A 17,230-nucleotide genomic window follows, 5' to 3' on the forward strand; every position below is an offset into this window, starting at 1 on the left:
TGTGATTGAATATTCAGCAGGTTTTTAAACATTGCTTATGCAAATATACCATTGCAGGCTTGCCTTTATTTATACAGCAAGGGTTCTTGCCTGTGGCATGAATGTTCATACCAGTTGAAAGAATAAAGTAGCATATTAAAAGAAAAGTTGAGAAGAGGAGCCATGTTATTGTTTTGCAATGAAGAAGACAAAAGGCTCTTCTAGACAGGTGGCATCTTCTGGTAGCTGATGGTTCACTGTCTTCTGTAGTATTCCCATCCCCAGTTATTGAAAGGGACAAGATTACCCTTCATAAAGGGAAAGCCTAGTTGTTAGAAAGCTACACTGTTTTTTAAAAAAGCTGAAGATATACATGCTGTAGATGAAGACACAATCTCTAGAAAAGAACAAAATAAAGGGGAGGGGGAGTGAGACTCTCTGGTTACAACAACCAGATGGAGAACTAATGACAAATAACATCCAATAAGGGACCGGTAAGCGGCATCTCCATAGCAATACAGCAGAGAGACCTGTAGCAAGAGTTTGTCTGCCTGGCATTATTTGGCCCTTTGTCAGCAGATGGCATATGATCATGCCTTACACCAAGCCAGACCACTGCCCATCTGGGTTACTCATCTTATCTGTTTTGACTATCTTTCGCTCTCCAAGATCTCTGACAAAGACCTTTCTCACACTGAAAATGTCAGGGCTGGATGGGAATATTCTGCATGTAAAAATCCATTTAAACAGTAAGAAACAATACATTCCTGTGCAGAGTTTCTACAGTCTAAGAATATGAAAAGCATGGGGGTTAGACTGTAGTGATGTTGGGTAGGATTGCACTGTACTCTGAGTAACTATATTCTGCCCCCTTGAGGCTAATTACTATATTACAGCATTTTTTCCTGGAAGAAGCCTATGAAATAGATTTAAGCAACTATTATGGCACCAATAGTGCCACCCAGGGCCTACTGAACCTCCTTGTAAATTGAAGTATACCTGCTTCTGAGAAAGCACTCTCTTTGGGGATGGAGAAGGTATTTGATTGTTGGAAAATGCATCCTGCAACTATTCATTACAGGCCTTGGAGGCAGCTTGCAAAAAAAGACAGAACAAGAGTTAGTCATGATAAAAAGTTACAATTTTCAGTGCTTCCTTAAAAATACAACTCACAATAGCCAGTAGCAAGAACAATGTTCCTAAATAATACTAGTAAATATTTAACAAACACATATGAAAAATAAAAAAAAATCTACAGTAAACAGACCCAGAGTAAACAGACCTATTTTCACCTGGTGCCTAAAACATCAATTATTTAAGAACTTTGGACTCCAAATCTTTGAGGCTTTAAGGGTGATTGCCAGCACTCTGAATTGTGTTTAGAAGAAAGTGAGCAGCCAGCATAACTGTTTTAAAGCAGTCAAGGTATGATCCTGATCGGTTTTGCCAGCTGGCGATCTTGCTGCAGTTGTGGCAGCTTTCATTTGCACACACAGTCCAAGAGGCTAAGGTCCCTCCCACATGTTGCTTAGCATCTGGATATGGTTATAAAGCTTTTCATTTTTTCCATCAATGCATTTCCCTTCAGGCACAATGTTTGCTTTGAAACCACAACTGGAAGCTGGCCTCTTTTTTTCCCTTCTCTCTACGCCTGCACAATCCCCACTATGACTCATAATGTTCCCCTCCCTCACTGGCATGAAAAAAACAGGCCCTTCACAAGCAAAAGGAAGCCGCTATAAACTAACTTACCCACTCTTTTGGGGAGTTCCATCCACCCTCCTGTGCAAGGCAGCCAGATTTACCAGCGAAAAACTCAGTACCCATTTGATCAGCTAAAGAAGTTCAGGAAATTGATTTAGAAACCCTCTGAAGTAAGTGACTTATGTTTTTCTAATCATATTTTGCTTTGTTTCAGAGGAGAACAGAGTCTGTCTGAAAACAGATATATGACATAGCAAGTTAAGACAACCCTTAATGATGGGTCAAACTCCCCTTCCATTTCCCAGATACAGAGTAGGAAGGGGAGTAGGAAGGGGAACAGAGTAGGAAGGGAACAAATTTTAGGGAGAAAAAGTTTACTGGGTTGCTGGATGTTAGAGATGGAGAACAAACAGATTAGATTTGCCTCTTGTGTGCTACCACTACAAAGAGTTAACAAAGAATTCTGGGTAAGAATTGCAAGAATTGCAACTCCAGCTGCCTCTTTGTTGATACGCAACAGCTAACATAACTATAAGTCTCCAGTCCCTACTTTAGTGGACTGTTCACTAAACAATCAACAATCAACAATCAACATTTCAGTCTCAAGACATCTTGTTATTTTGTTTTTATTTCTACACCTCTTGAACAACACTATCTTTAATAGTCATCTCCACAGAGCAGCACGTTGCATGACTGAGTTATTTATTTATTTTCCGCCCTGGGTTGGGTGGAGCTGTCATGCAGTAGAATGACATGTGAATACTGTGCATGTCTTGTTAGTATTTTCTATTCAAGAGGCTTCATAGAACAAGAGGAACACTTGGTTACAAAATCATACATTCTTGTAAACAAGGCTAGCTTTAGGGGCAGGCAGCCATTGGAGGAGCAGTAGCCCATCTGCTTGTAAGAGAAGGTCCAATATTCTATCCCTGGAATGTACAGTTTAAAGGATCAGATAGTAAGTGTTGTGAAAAACCGTGGAGGGCCACTACCAGTCTGAATAGGCGATACTGATCTTGATAGACCAATGGTCTAATTCGGTGCATGGCAACTCCATCTGTTCTCACAGGGTGCATCTTTTGAAAATGCCAGTCATAGGGATGCTTGTATGTTGCCAGGTCCTTCCTGATCACAGGAAGAGAATAAGGGGGATAAGGTTGCAAGATCCAGGTTGGGAAACTCCTGGAGATTTGGGAAATGAGCCTGGGGAGAACACGGATCTCCATGGGGTATAATGTCACAGAGGCCACCAAACAGCCTTTATTGTCAGGAAGTTCATCCTAATCTTTTGGTGGAATCTTTTCCTTGAATCCATTACTCCTTGTCCTAGTCTCTGGAGCAGCAGAAAACAAGCTTGCTCCATCTTCAATATGACATCCCTTCAAATATTTAAACATGGCAAGTGTGTCTCCCCTTAACCTTCTCCTGTCCAGGCTAAACTTACCTTGTTCCCTAAGCAGCTCCTCATAGGGTGTGGAATCCAGACCTTTTGCCATTTTGGTCACCCTCCTCTAGACCCATTCCAGCTTGTCAATATCATTCTTGAATTGTGGTGTCCAAAACTGGACACAGTATTTCAGACGAGGTCTGACCAATGCAGAATAGAGAGGAACTATTACATCCCTTGATCTAGACACTATGCACCTATTGATGCAGCCCAGAATTGCATTGGCTTTCTTGGCTGCTGCATCACACTGCTGACTCATGTCAGTTTGTGGTCTACTAAACATTAGTCAGCAGTGTTCTAGGACCGGTCCTGCCTGTAGATTTCAAAGGAAATGATAGAAAGGAGGACTAATCTCTTCTGAAGAGCATTGGAAACCAAAAGAAAACTGGAATTAGAATCGATATCCTGGAAGTTCAGCTGAGAGGACTAGTATAAATTCAGTCCTTCCATTTTCACTGGGCATTACTCAGAAATATATATCTGGTGGTTCACACAGAGTTTTCCAGTTCTTCCTTCTAACTCTAGAATCAGTCTTACTAACTCTAGAATCAGTCTTACTAACCACTGTCATAGCATCTATTTCCCCTAATGCTGTTGGGGACATTGTTTTATCCTCACCACTAAGGGCTCTGCGTTCAGTAACTGAATGTCATTATAATGTCACATCAATTTGTATAAAAGTGCTCTGAATTCCAAACCTTCATTTTAAAAAAGTTCCTTGCTCTTTTCATTGCTAAAAGAAAAGGCACCAAAATGGGCTAGATTCAGCTTCCTTTAAAAATGAAAGCTCTCTACGCCTGCACAATCCCCACTATGACTCATAATGTTCCCCTCCCTCACTGGCATGAAAAAAACAGGCCCTTCACAAGCAAAAGGAAGCCGCTATAAACTTGGCACACATATTGTTATGTTTTTATAATGCTACTCAGTTGCTGACTTTTTTTAAACATAAAAGCCAGGGGTGGGGACTACCAGTGGATTGAGGGTGAGGCAACTGTGGGGAAACCAGCCCTATTGTGGAAGCCCTATTGCTTCTGTATTGCATTGAATGGAGAAGCTACGCACGCCTGGCCCAGCCTCCACACAGAGGAATGAAAGAGAGGGGAGCAGCGTAAGCCACGTCAGGTTCCCACTGGGGACAGAGGTGAGGTATACAAGAAATAAATAAACAGATGAATAAAACAAACCAATTTCAAAGCAGGCTCCGGTGTCAGAGTGGTTTTGATGGACCCTGGCTGATAATAGAAAACAGGGACATGTGAAACAGTGGCAGCAGCCCTGAAAACCATTCAACTACCATTTTCCTTCTTCGGAAGTTTGACTCAATCTTAAGAAGGAACATGTGATTTCATACAATATTTATGCCATCAAATTACTTGGGAACAGTGAACAGCTTTCTGCTAAATCTAGCATATGTGTACACATTGAAAAATTGCCTGAAAAAAAAGCAATACATTCAAATTTAGTTTTTGAAGATAACTTCCCCAACAGCATCACAAGGAGATCATTTAAAAGAAAGCTAAAGGGTATAGTTATGAGGGTCAGATGTAGATTATTTGGGGTTTATTTTTTTATTTTTAAAATCCTGGTGTTCTTTCAAGTAGCTCAAGGCAGTTTATTCTCATAATAGACCTGCTGAGAGATACTAATTAGCCAAAAATCACTCATTGAACTTCAAGGGAGAACACAGATTTGATCTATGATTTAAAAACAAAACAAAAACAGAGCTTAACTATGTAGACTACATAACAGACATACAAATGCCCAAGGATGCCAGAATGGTTAAAAATAGCAGTCAAGAAGGTTATATAGAGCAAGAAAGTTTTCTTCGGAAAAGTGCATGTCTTGCCCAATGAAAAAGATCAAAAAGAGTACTAACCCTGGCAAACTGTAAATTGACAAAAGTACACAGAAAAACAGAATTTCCTTTAACAATATAAGGTTCAGGAAGCTAGCCAGAAAGATAATGAGACTGTCAGATGACAAGAGCGTAAAAGGAACACTAGAGGAATTCCGAAATCCTTTTAAGGCACACAACAATGTTTCCTCTTATGGATTTATAAAGGGGTGGCAGAGATCATTGCTAGGATAACAGGATCTGTCTGTTCTTGGAGTGTGTTTCTTTGCTACTAAAGGGACCAAGCCAAGTTAGCTGGCTGGAAAGCTGTATCTACCCTTATGATCCATCATTTGATCCTGCCTGCTGGGTTGAAAACTGGGTGAAGGAAGAAGAGTTATTTTAACAAAAATTTTGAAACCATCTACAGGCATTTAAAAATTGTAGCTCAGTAGACTGTAATTGTTTAAAAGTGAGTGTTTTATGATTAATCAGCTTTTGCTACTGTTCTGTTCAGATGTGTAAGGAGTAGTAAAAAAAATAGCAAGAAATGTTTTCGGATGGGAAATAGGGCTGCCAACACTGTTTTTGGACATTCCTTGATATATGAGGGTAGTGTGTGGAAGTGAGGAGTTTGGGAAAGGGACTCAACTCCTCCCCTTCCTGGGAGGTCACTTCCAACACGATCAAAATTTAAATCTCCTGCCACATGATTCAACCTAATTTGTTCTTCAAAAGTGTCTTCAGGTTTTTCTCAGTGTTAAGGAGACAAATTCCATTGGATGACCCAAAGCAGGATACCATCCAGAAGTAGTTCTGGCCCTCACTCAATCCCCAACTGTCCTCTAGCTTTAGTATCATCTCTGCAGGTGGCTATCAGTCAGTTTTTCCTAGTCTCAATAGTATACCATAGGAGAAATGGAAGTCCTAGACCATACAGTCTCTATACCTACTTTAGGATTACAATTTTTCATAGACTCTATGGCTCCTGAGCCCTGCGGCACAGAGTGGTAAGCTGAAGTATTGCAGTCAAAATTCTGCTCATGATTGGAGTTCGATCCCAAGGAAATCAGTTTCAAGTAGTCAGCAAAAGACGGACTCAGCCAGCCATCCTTCTGAGGTCAGTAGAATGAATGAGTCCCCAGATGACTGGGGGTAATGTGTAGATGACTGGGGAAGACTATGGCAAACTACCCCATAAACATAGTTTGCATAGTACACATCACAACGTGACATCACCTCATGGGTCAGTAATGACCCAGTGCTTGTACAGGAGACTATCCAGAGGTGGGATCCAGCAGGTTCTCACCAGTTCTCGAGAGTGGGTTACAAATTATTTGTGTGTGCTGAGAGGGGGTTACTAATTGGGTCCGCTTTTCCATTTCCACACCCTCGCCTCCCCCTCTCTTCTTCTTTCTTGTAGCCCGGAGCTTGCCGGCTAGTAAGAGGAGGGACCCTTTAACTACTGTTGGGTCCAGGGGACTCTTTACTTGCTTGGTAGGCTATTTATTTTGGCACTCTGTTCATTTTATGATAAATTGTGATTTACCATGATGCTTGGCCACTTAAAAGCTCTGTATTTCTGTATGTGAGAATGTTATGCTAATCTGTGTCTCTAATCCTGGATTAATTAATGTGAAATATTTGCAGAATATACAGTATGAATTGCGAATTCTCGTTTACAATGGATGATGGTCTGGTTTATTTTTTACTTTAAACAGAAGAAGAAGAGTTTGGATTTATATCCCCCCTTTCTCTCCTGCAGGAGACTCAAAGGGGTTTACAATCTCCTTGCCCTTCCCACCTCACAACAAACACCCTGTGAGGTGGGTGGGGCTGAAAGCTGTGACTAGCCCAAGGTCACCCAGGAATAAAAAGGGAGTGTTAATGACTGGTTTTAGGTATTTATGGGGCTAAAGGATTTCAAAGCATTTTGTATAAGTGAAAGGTGAAAGGTACTAACTACTAATGCTTACTCAATTTTTTAAAAAGTCATGACCTATGTATCCTGGCAGTAGCCTTGATATCTAGCTCTTGAATATGCCTATGCAGTAGGAATGGTTCAACGGATCCATGTTTTAATGAATTTGTGTCTTAATGTAAAGTGCAAATTATTTTGAGTATTGAATGTATTAGCCCTTCAGAATGTAGTTAACAAACAGTGGTGATGGTGAATCTTCACTCAACTGTAGTGACAACTCACGATTTCACAGTTGGCATAAAGTCCTGTTGTTTCCTATGTGGCTGGTTAGCTAGGGTAGAAAATGGGATAATTCTCCCTGTTGGGCTGTTTTAAAAACATGTTTTAGAAATATGGTAAAGTTCCTTGTTTACGGAAAGTATCCTTCTTTTGATTTCTAGAAACAAAATTAAGTATTTGAAAGTATTAAGTATTTGACAGGCAGTCAATTAGAGGAGAAGTAGTTGTTTCTGTTGGCAGTAGACGATAGGACTTGCTATGAGTTTAAATTATGGACAGAAAGATACCAGCTGGAATTTAGGAACTTTTTTTTTACAGTAAGAGTTTTTTACAGTAACAATTATTCATGCCCCGCCCCCATGATGCGCGGCCACACTCCCATCATGCCCTGCCCAGCCTCATTGGTACTACTCCACTGTTTGAATCCCACCACCATGGGAACCTGTTACTAAAATTTTTGGATCCCACCACTGAGACTATCTTTACATTTTACCTATGCTCCACCGAGCAAATTGATATCTGTAGTGCAGACATCAGGTAGGGAAACCAGCCTCCATTTCCATTGCCTGTAGGACTGCTGAGGGATTGTGGGGGATGTTTTAAAAAGCAGTGTTGCACTGTCACTTCCAGCCAGGTCCTGCCTGTGCACCAGTGGAGTTGATGGGGGGAGTAGTGTGGCCAGATCCATGAAGACTAGTTTCAAGAAGCAAATACCCAAAAGTGGCTTAATGTTGCCCATGTGACATCAACACAACACTCTAGGATTCAGGTAGGATTTGTCTGAATCCTAGACTGTTGCATTGCCATTACACCAACAACAAGAACATGATGTCTGGCTATTTGCCAGAAGTGATGTCATACCAGTGACATTCCCCCTGGCCTCAAGAATGGCACAGAGCTTACCAGCAGAATCTCTCCTGATGTCTTTCCTACCTCTACTAATTCAGTTCTTTGTTCTAGAGTCAAGAGGGGATTATCCTGAAGTTATAAGATTAAAAAAACATGACCAATGGCATGTGTTGTGGCAGAGGCGTGTGATTAGTAATGCAGATATGTAACTGCTAAAGATTAATGTCTTCCTTGTTCAGGTTATTCAGGCAATAATTTTTTATTCCTCATAATTGTTTGTCATCCAGAACTATTAACTAAGCCCAGCCCATTCAGACTAATACATAAGACTCGCATTTCCATTCTGATTATGTCCAGAGAACTTCAGTAATAGCTTACAACTAGAATAATAGCAAAAGTACAATCCATGTCCCGCGCTCACACAGCCAAGGAAGTAACAAAGCTGGATACAGGAAGAAGTCAAAATTATCAGTACTCTACCTTTGATTCTAATGGTATATCTTTATTTCAAGCTCCAAAGAACTTCTGTGGGCTGATGGGTGAAGGTAAGACCAACTTGACTGTTTTCTTTTAAGAAGCTATAAGACAAAGAATGCCTGTTCCCTTTTCTCTTCCAGCTTGATCAATTGAACCTTCCGGTAAAGTAGCAGAGATTAACAGAAGGGTATCTTACAAAAATTGATAGAAGGTAACAGACAAATATTGGTGGTGGTAAATTAAGAGCCATTCTCTCCTTTCTTTGAAATAACTTTAACATGTTCAACCACTCAAAGAACACACTTTGTCCAAAAAGCATAGCCCTGTGTTTTTGTTTACACACATTTCACTCCTAAAATACTAGAACATTATTTGTATTAAATGATATCAGAAATGTGAGCTCTATCTCCTTGACCAGATGGACAGTAGTGTGACAACCAAATGAGTTCAATTAGCTAACAGTTTCTAGTATTAGGTACAGATTGAATATATATTAGAAACCCAGCTAGTACATCTATTAGAGAGGTGCAGATGGCAGTGTTTTTCTTGGGAAACTATGAGAATGTTCTTTTTCAAATTCTTAAGTGATGATTCTCTTGTTGCAGCCCATGAGGGATGAGAACACAGCTTTCAGTTGCTGGCTCCATATCACATCACTGAAAGTTCCCCTTGGACAAAAAACACAAGATGGCTGCTTTCCTTGCAGAAAACTTTCGCTTCCTCTCACTATTCTTCAAAAGCAAAGATGTGATGATTTTCAATGGCCTAATTGCCTTGGGCACAGTTGGAAGCCAGGAAATTTTCTCAGTAGTTGCATTCCATTGCCCCTGCTCCCCAACCAGGAACTACATCTATGGACTGGCTGCCATAGGTGTCCCAGCCCTTGCTTTGTTCCTTATTGGTGTTGTCTGGAACAGCCACACTTGGAACCTGGTAGCTGAGTGTCACAGACGAGGAACCAAGAACTTTTCAGCAGCAGCAACTTGCTTGATCTTTGGTTCAGTCATGGGACGAGCTGCAGTGGCTCCTGTCACATGGTCGGTGATCTTCCTGCTTCGTGGAGAGGCCTACGTCTGTGCCATGAGTGAATTCATGGATCCTACCTCCTTGTATGAATTTCCACCAGGCTACGGACCAGATATCATGGCCAGATTCCCTTGTGGTGATCTGCCAGGAAACTTGACAGCATTTAAGGATGAAGTTATAAGGCAATTAAAATATGAATCTCAGGTACCATTATTTTACTTATTCATTTATAAAGTAGAAGAGTGCTGCTTATTTATCTTATCAATTTCTGTGAGGATCTATTGCTGTATAATAATGTCAGGGTTACCAGCCAATGATCCTGTAAGAAAAATATCTTGGCACCTCACCTTTCTCATATATGTTACCCAAATCAGCTACCGGTAATAACAACTTTACTAAAGTTACTTCCTGTTGGGAGTAGGACAGACTTATCCTTGGTCCTTAGTGTTGTGTAAGGACTTTGTTCTGTTGTTTCTTTTCTATAAAGAAGTTGAGATTTGAAAGTTTGGCAATATTGCTTGCCTTTGTTGAACATTCATAGAACAAGAATGCTAGCCCATAAAATAGACATTGTCAAGAATCTAGATTTCTCATTCAGAAAACCTTTCCCAATGAATTAAATTTAAATGTTTGGGGCTATTGAAGATGCACTCAAATGTTTTCCAAAGTTGATGTCCACAATATTGAACAGAAACGAGTTTAGAAATTATCTGAACCTGCCAAAGTATTCATATCTAAGTTTCCTTGAGCCTGATGTACATCCAGCCTCTTTCTAAATGAATATAAAAGGGGGAGACTGTACAATCAGGCAGCACAGCTCAATACACTGCAGGGGGAAAAGCAAACAAAGCGTTGTTCTTTTACTAACACTGTTCTTCCTTTCAGCTTTTTGGGTGGATGCTCCTTGGTGCAGTTGCTGTTCTAGTGTTTCTCGCCCTGTGCCTGAAGCATAGCTGCTCACCACTCAGCTACCGGCAGGAAGACTACTGGGATCAGTACCGCTCCAATGAGTCCAAACTATTCCATCGCACTGCAGAGGTGCACTCCAAGGTCATGGCTGCCAACAACGTCAAAAAATTCTTTGGTTTTGTATACTTAGATAAGGAAGAGAAGGAACTGGTACAGGAGTACCCTGTGGAGGATGTTCAGCCCAGGCCACAATGGGACTCCATCACTGGGGTTTATATCTATCGGGAGAATAAAGGCTTCCCTCTCTACAGCCGTCTTCATAAATGGGCCAAAGGTACGATGGGATGCAACTCTGGTCCAGATAACCAGGAAACGGTTTTCCTTGCTGCCTAAGATAAGTGAACATGTCCAGGAGAATCTTCATAAGCCAGTTTTATCTGTTAACAAAGATCTCAACTAGTGCATAAAGCTATTTGTTAACTACCATCTAAGTGACACAGGTAACTTATACCTCATGGGACTTGAATTGATAACCAGTGGCAATTGTTTCTTACTGGGGAGTTCTCCTCTAAAAGATCTCAGTTTTGCTGCTGTGGCAGAGGTGGCCTGGTGAAGCTTGCTTTTTGGTTGGCAGCAGGGTTTGCAGATGCCAGGCCCAGAGAAGTCCTCATAAGATACATACAAGTAGACAAGCAATGTTTCTCCTCATTTAAGGCACAAAACAATCTTATCAAGCTGATTTACCTTTTTGACAGCTACTACCTAACTTGTATTTAGCACCTTTCCTCTAGAAAGATTCAAACCAGAGTTTGGACATCAAAACAAAGCCACAAATAATATTACATTGGCCTATTATGCATGCAATCCTTACCCCACAGCTCTTTTCACTTCAGTGGGTTTTTCCTGGTCGTCTGTCTAAACTAGGGATTCTCCCACTGATAGGCAGCCCCAGCCAAGCCAACCACTTCTCACCACTGTATTGCCTTTTTTGGTTTGTTTTTGGCCATACATTTTCTAAAAAAATCAAAGAAATCCTTCAGGCTGCTGTGCTGGGCCAAAGAGTGGTAGGAACTGATATTTGGTGGGTGGGGGAGGTGGGGTAAGTAAAGTCAAAGTGAGCTAAGGAAAAGTCACATTTTTAGAGGCTTTGGAAAGCATGGGGTTTCTCTTTGTGAATGAGTTAGGGGGGAATATGTGTGCTACCAAGAACCTGACCCAAAGGGAGTGTACGCTCACTGCGGGGCAGACCACAAGTGCATAAATGGCCACAGATGACTAACTCAGGAACTTTACTGCTGCCTGGCAGGATTTAAGTGGAGAAAATGGAAGTGGTGGAATTCTGCCTTTGCATGCGACAGATGCTCTGCTTTCCTTCTCTTTGGTATTTAAAAGCAGAACTGGATTGAATTATCTCCTTTGACTCTACTTTGAAATGGCACATCTGTATTATTGCACTACAAAGTAGGTTTTCCACTTTGGCCACCTATGCTGCACTTTACACAACAGAAGCACAATTTCTTGCTCTGAGGATTTAACAAACACAGCAACTTTTACTCTTCCTATCACTACTAAAGGCAAATTTAATAGTTGGAAATGGGGCAGTCCAAAGACAAGGCAAGGGTTGCTACATACTCAGGGGATTTCTCAGGCATGCAGAAAAAAACTTTTATTAAAAAAAAACTCCCTTCTCTCTCCTTCAAATGCACAATCCTGATGAAGACTGAGTCTTTTGATTTCCCTGTCAGAGACTCAGAACTGAGTTCAGTTGAACATTAAAGAAAGATTAAAAAAAGAATTGGGAAAGTTGCTCAATATCTTGCAGGGATCCTGAAGGGAGAAATTTCCAGTCACTTATTCTCTGCCCCCCATGATTTCTTGCAAGACCCCAATTTATTATTCCCTTTAGTCAGAAATCTTGCATGCCTTATAAAAATTTGAGGTCATGCTTTCAGAAGGAACACCAATGCAGACAGTCTTCTAGATAAGAATCAAGTATTGCTGGCTGTGGCAAAGAACTTTAGATACATATCTTTATAACAAGTTTCAATTCAACTTTCTAGGTAACCAAGTGCTGACATATTAAGTTAAAGGTGTATTCCGTCCCCTATATCTGTGTATTCATTTGATCTACTTGGAAGCATACTGGTTACACATTTTTCTGTTAGATGAGCAACCTCTCATCCCCTGCCTTCAGATGTAGACTGCTCCTACACATTCAAGATCAAATAACCTTATACGAACAGCAGTTAAAAAGCTTATTAAAAAACCGTAAGATGAACATGGGAACACTATTGGATGACATATTCAATATATTATAGTAATATTTTACTTGTTCCTCCTAACCCTCTTAAGAAGGTAACAGAAACCAAAGCTTTGGCCTATTAAATACAGGTAGTCACAATTCACATTTGGAGAAGACTATGTCATAAAAATGCAATTACTCAGCTCAAAGGCAGAAGGTTGTAATTGGTAGATAACATTCATCAAGATAGTTCTGATGCTTCAATATAATCTGTGACAGCAAAACCATTATTCCCTGCATAAAGACAAGTCATGTTATAAGGACAAGAGAACAAAAAACAGATGAAAAGTAGTCTCCACACAATTTACTCAGAACACTAAATATTCGTTAGGTTCAGTTAGCACCATGTTGTTCTCTTTTAATCTTTGCTAAAGTATAAATGTACAATATTCTCAGTAAAAATCTTAATCAGAACTCAGTTCCTGTATATGCAAATGGTACTTGTTGATTGACTCAGCAGCCAGCTTAAGATGAGAAAAAGCAGCAAACATCTTTCTTTTCACAACTGAGGACTCTAGCATAATTTAGTTTGATTTGATGCCTTTTCTTTCTCTGGGTCTTTTTAAAACTGTTGCAAAGTTTTTAAGTTCTTCTTTGAATTAGCAATTTAGCACAGAATATACATTGCCGTCATGTGCACAATATATATACCCTGTTTCCCCAAAAATAAGCCCTAGCATGATTTTTCAGGATTTTTGGAGGATGTTTGAAATATAAGCCCTACTCCAAAAATAACCCCTAGTTACAGATTCCCCGGTGCAGCTGATCAGGTCATGTGCAGGGCGCAAAATCATGGGGAAAAAATAAGACATCCCCTAAAAATAAGCCCTAACACACGTTTTGGAGCAAAAATTAATATAAGACCCTGTCTTATTTTCAAGGAAACACGGGTATTTCAAAATTGTCAATGTTAACACTAGTAAAGGCCAACAATTACAGCTATGTGATTGTCATCTATGTTTGGGTTGTTCAACATTCAAAAGGTGCGATGCATTTTTCAGTACTGACAATAACATTAAATCTGCTACAAGATACCTTAAACTAGTATAGATTCACCCAAGCCTGATGGATGCGAAAATACACACATGTAGATATTATTCCTAGGCCCGTGGTGGCGAACCTTTGGCACTCCAGATGTTATGGACTTCAATTCACATCAGCCCCTGCCAGCATGGCCAATTGGCCATGCTGGCCATGCAGGAGCACCAAAGTGTTAACCAATTGGCCATGCTGGCAGGGCTGATGGGAATTGTAGTCCATAACATCTGGAGTGCCAAAGGTTTGCCACCACTGTCCTAGGCTATCTAGGCTAGGCTATTCCTAGGATACTATACTATCTCTCATGGTTGGCACACCTGCAAAGGTATAAATTATGGCTATTTTGGCAAGTCACATTACTACTATGCTGATTTGAGGAAAGAAACCCCCTTATGCACATGGGAGACAGCACATTTAGGAAAATCATTTCACTTGGCCATAGTAAATCTACTGTGTGGCCTCTTCTAATCCAGTATGACAACATTTAGCTGAACTAAGTGAATTCATACATATCTGGAAAAGTGAAAAACCTAAACTAAAGAAAGCAATGGGATGACCAGAACACCTGAAACCCAGAAAAGGGCTTCTACCAAAAGAAAGAAGTCCAATGTTTCATAAAAGAACTTCCTTGTGAATGACAGATAAATCCTCTCAAAACCAGATGGCACAAATATCTAATTCATGCAACAACTAATGATGGAAACCAATAGGAAGTACTAGTAAAGGAAAACAAACATTTTTCATCACCTTTATAGATCGTAAGAAAAAGACTATAAGAAAAAACTTAATTTATTGCATTTAAGCCATCTGTACACAAAATCTGTGGGCGTTCTGAATTCTCTTTTCTTTTTAAAAATGCAATTTAAACATATTTAAATTTAAACATCATGACAAGGTAGCAAAGATACAAACATTTATAAGGCCTATGCTCATATACAGTTCCAGAGAAGCCATGTCGATTTGGTCCAGGGTTAACTCAACCTACTGACGAGACCACCAGGAAATACAGCAAGCAGGGATGGATGGCTTTCCTCCTCCCAGCAGCTCTGCTGTGCTTCTCTGCTAGCTAGCAAGCAAGACCCCAAAGTTTGTCCACTGTATAAATCAACCCTCAGCAAGACTGTTCTTGGATTCCACGTATTCCAGTGCTGCTGCTTTCACGGCCTGGATTGTTTCTGCTGTTCCATATTTCTTCTCATACTCTAGATAGCGTTTAAAGAAAAACTTCATCTTCTTTGGTGCTAGGCTTAGGTGTATTACTCGTTCAAAAACATCCCTGTGAAAACCCATAAAATTGTTCAAAACACAGTTTTATCTCAATTTATGAGCTGAATATTCTACTTAATTTTATTGGGAGGAGAGCTAATTTCAAAGTCCTTGCCTCCTGAAGAAATCAACATGCTGTCAAAATCTTCTTTCTGTTAATGGAAAGGCACGAATAGAAAGCAGACCACCTAGATCCAAAGCTTCCTCACCACCTTTAGTGTTTGGTTAACAGGGGGCTCAGAAGCCAGTAAAGACAAAGACTGCACAACTATGTTTAACAGAAACCCAGCCCACACAAGCTCTAAAACAAGCTCAGAAAAACAGCAGGCAGGCTATGACTTTAACAGAGTTAATTTTAAAAGGTGCAGTTCAGCCAGAGCAGGAGCACCAAAGTGTTAACCAGAGCAACACCTGATTGGCCGGCTGAAATGCAGTAGCCAGGAGCCACATATAAAAGCCAGAAAAGCCTGTCAGAACGTGAGATTGGGGAAGATTTGCAGAGATTGAAAGATTTTGAAAGCAGCTTGTGAACCTGTGTGACTGACAGATCGTGTCAGTCCTCAGATTCAGTCAGGGGAGATGGTGTCTAAAGGCAGAGAGAGACAGAGACAGAGGAAGAACAGCTAGGGGGATCTTAAAGACTGAGAGGAAAGAGCCTTGTTTTCACAGAGGTTAGGAGGCCTGGTGTGGGTGGAAAACAAGAGGGAAGCTTATCTCACAGGGACACTTCTACAACCACACAGAAGGCTTGGCTATAGTCTCATGAGGAGACCACACCTAGATACTGGAGCCATGAGGGTGTGTTTAGCTTAACTGGAAGAGTTAAGTGTGGGTTTAGTGAAACCCCAGAGCTTAGTCTGTCCCAAACCGGTGTGAGTTCCCTTTGGAGTTAAGGGTGGGAGTTTTAGGAGAGTGTTCAAGACCGTGTTGAAAAGGTTTACCCTAAACAGAGACACCTGTGCATGTGTGAAGTTATCTGAAAACTGAAACAGCCATATTTAAGTGAAACTATATCTTGTAACAGAAACAGCCATTTAAGAAATTTGCTCTGTACTATCTAAGTAAATATCTGCCTAAAGAAACCAGAAATGCTTAAGTAACTCTTTGTAACAACAACCTAAGAGAAAGCTTGTAAAATAAAATCCAGTTTTGTTTTATCTTTCAAAAGCCTCTCTAAGTTCCATATTTTTTCCTCAGAAATGGTGGCAGCTTATTACTAGTCTTCCTGACAGGATTTTTGACTATAGGGCTTGTGTGTGTGCATGAGTGGGGAGGGCCTAGGCTAAAGGCAGCTGTCAAACATCCCCCAACAGCACTCTTCCCCTCTTTGTGTGCCATCATACAGCTGAAAACCATTGTGTAATCAACATGACAGCCCCCATGCTACACTGCAAGCAAGCAGTCATAGGAACCACACAAAGAGAAAAAAAACCCAGAAGTATCTCCCACTGCATCTAGTAGGACTAATGCAGGTTTTTCATGCTTTCCATTAATTCAGTCCTTCACTCTGAGCCCCTCTCAGTATTTTAATATTGCTTCCCTTCCATTCAAAAATTCAGATCTTCCAGTCTGATTTAATTTCTGTTGAATTCAAGGCCAATAGGCAATCCCTGTGTAAACTGCATCATTTCCTGGAAGGTTCAGAAGTTCTGACCTTCTAACACAGGCTAGTACTCACCGTACGTCTTTCTGGCTGCCATGCTTTATAACCATGTCTATATAAATTGACCAGATGTCTGTGCGTTTGGGATATGTATTCAGGGTGTTCTCAAAAATAGCCTTGCCATGTTCTGGATCCCCAAACTGGAACTCAAGCTGTGCCAGCTTTGAAATCACATCGACATCTGCAGCATAGAAAACACACATTTTTAGAGTATACTTTCCAGTAGTAGTCATTGCCTCTGGTCAGATTTTGAGGGCATTGCCATTTACCTTGACAAAGGCCATTAAACAGAGGAGTTAGGGTTCTGTGCCAGACAGTTTATCAGAGTAGTAAAAGGAGTGTTAGTAATTGTGGCTGATTTTTTCCCAATTCAGCATTTGCAGCTTTTTTAGTTGGGTGGCACAGAAAGCAAGAATGCAACATTAAGCAATATAATAAGGAAATGACAACAGGTAACTAAGATCCATGCATTGTGTGGCATGAAAGCCCTGCGGAGATTTCTTGACAGTCTGGTAAACTGGAACATACGCAGA

At 40.6% G+C, this 17,230-nt stretch overlaps 2 protein-coding genes across 14 annotated transcripts in view; one reads left to right on the forward strand and one right to left on the reverse strand.

Annotated features, from left to right (window-relative positions):
* Positions 1 to 1,623: 1,623 nt before the first annotated feature.
* CALHM2 (calcium homeostasis modulator family member 2) lies at positions 1,624 to 13,495 on the forward strand. Of its 9 annotated transcripts, none has more exons than XM_048505337.1 (5): positions 1,624 to 1,853; positions 5,944 to 6,087; positions 8,529 to 8,561; positions 9,099 to 9,723; positions 10,405 to 13,495. In XM_048505337.1, the coding sequence occupies exons 4-5, from the start codon at positions 9,181 to 9,183 to the stop codon at positions 10,819 to 10,821; spliced, it is 960 nt and encodes a 319-aa protein (XP_048361294.1). In that variant the 5' UTR covers positions 1,624 to 1,853; positions 5,944 to 6,087; positions 8,529 to 8,561; positions 9,099 to 9,180; the 3' UTR covers positions 10,822 to 13,495. The 9 variants fall into 9 exon arrangements, with proteins under 9 accessions (XP_048361294.1, XP_048361293.1, XP_048361290.1 ...); XM_048505336.1 differs by lacking the exon at positions 8,529 to 8,561 and adding an exon at positions 8,634 to 8,704; XM_048505333.1 differs by having other exon boundaries at positions 8,529 to 9,723.
* A 1,044-nt stretch (positions 13,496 to 14,539) lies between these two features.
* PDCD11 (programmed cell death 11) overlaps positions 14,540 to 17,230 on the reverse strand; it is a 36,755-nt gene continuing 34,064 nt past the window's right edge. For all 5 annotated transcript variants that reach the window (XM_048505332.1, XM_048505331.1, XM_048505328.1 and 2 more), the window contains exons 35-36: positions 16,713 to 16,878; positions 14,540 to 15,044 (exon numbers count right to left, since the gene is read on the reverse strand). In XM_048505332.1, coding sequence (XP_048361289.1) covers positions 14,873 to 15,044; positions 16,713 to 16,878 — 338 coding nt within the window. In that variant the 3' untranslated portion in view covers positions 14,540 to 14,872. The remainder of the gene's footprint in view (positions 15,045 to 16,712; positions 16,879 to 17,230) is intronic.

Source organism: Sphaerodactylus townsendi, linkage group LG08 (assembly GCF_021028975.2).
Source record: "Sphaerodactylus townsendi isolate TG3544 linkage group LG08, MPM_Stown_v2.3, whole genome shotgun sequence".
NCBI lineage: Eukaryota > Metazoa > Chordata > Lepidosauria > Squamata > Sphaerodactylidae > Sphaerodactylus > Sphaerodactylus townsendi.

Bases quoted from the DNA above. Each gene is read 5' to 3' on its own strand.
- CALHM2 (XM_048505333.1), top strand. From the start codon at position 9,181: ATGGCTGCTTTCCTTGCAGAAAACTTTCGCTTCCTCTCACTATTCTTC. The intron at 9,724-10,404 runs GTACCATTATTT...TCTTCCTTTCAG, and splicing joins AATTAAAATATGAATCTCAG to CTTTTTGGGTGGATGCTCCT.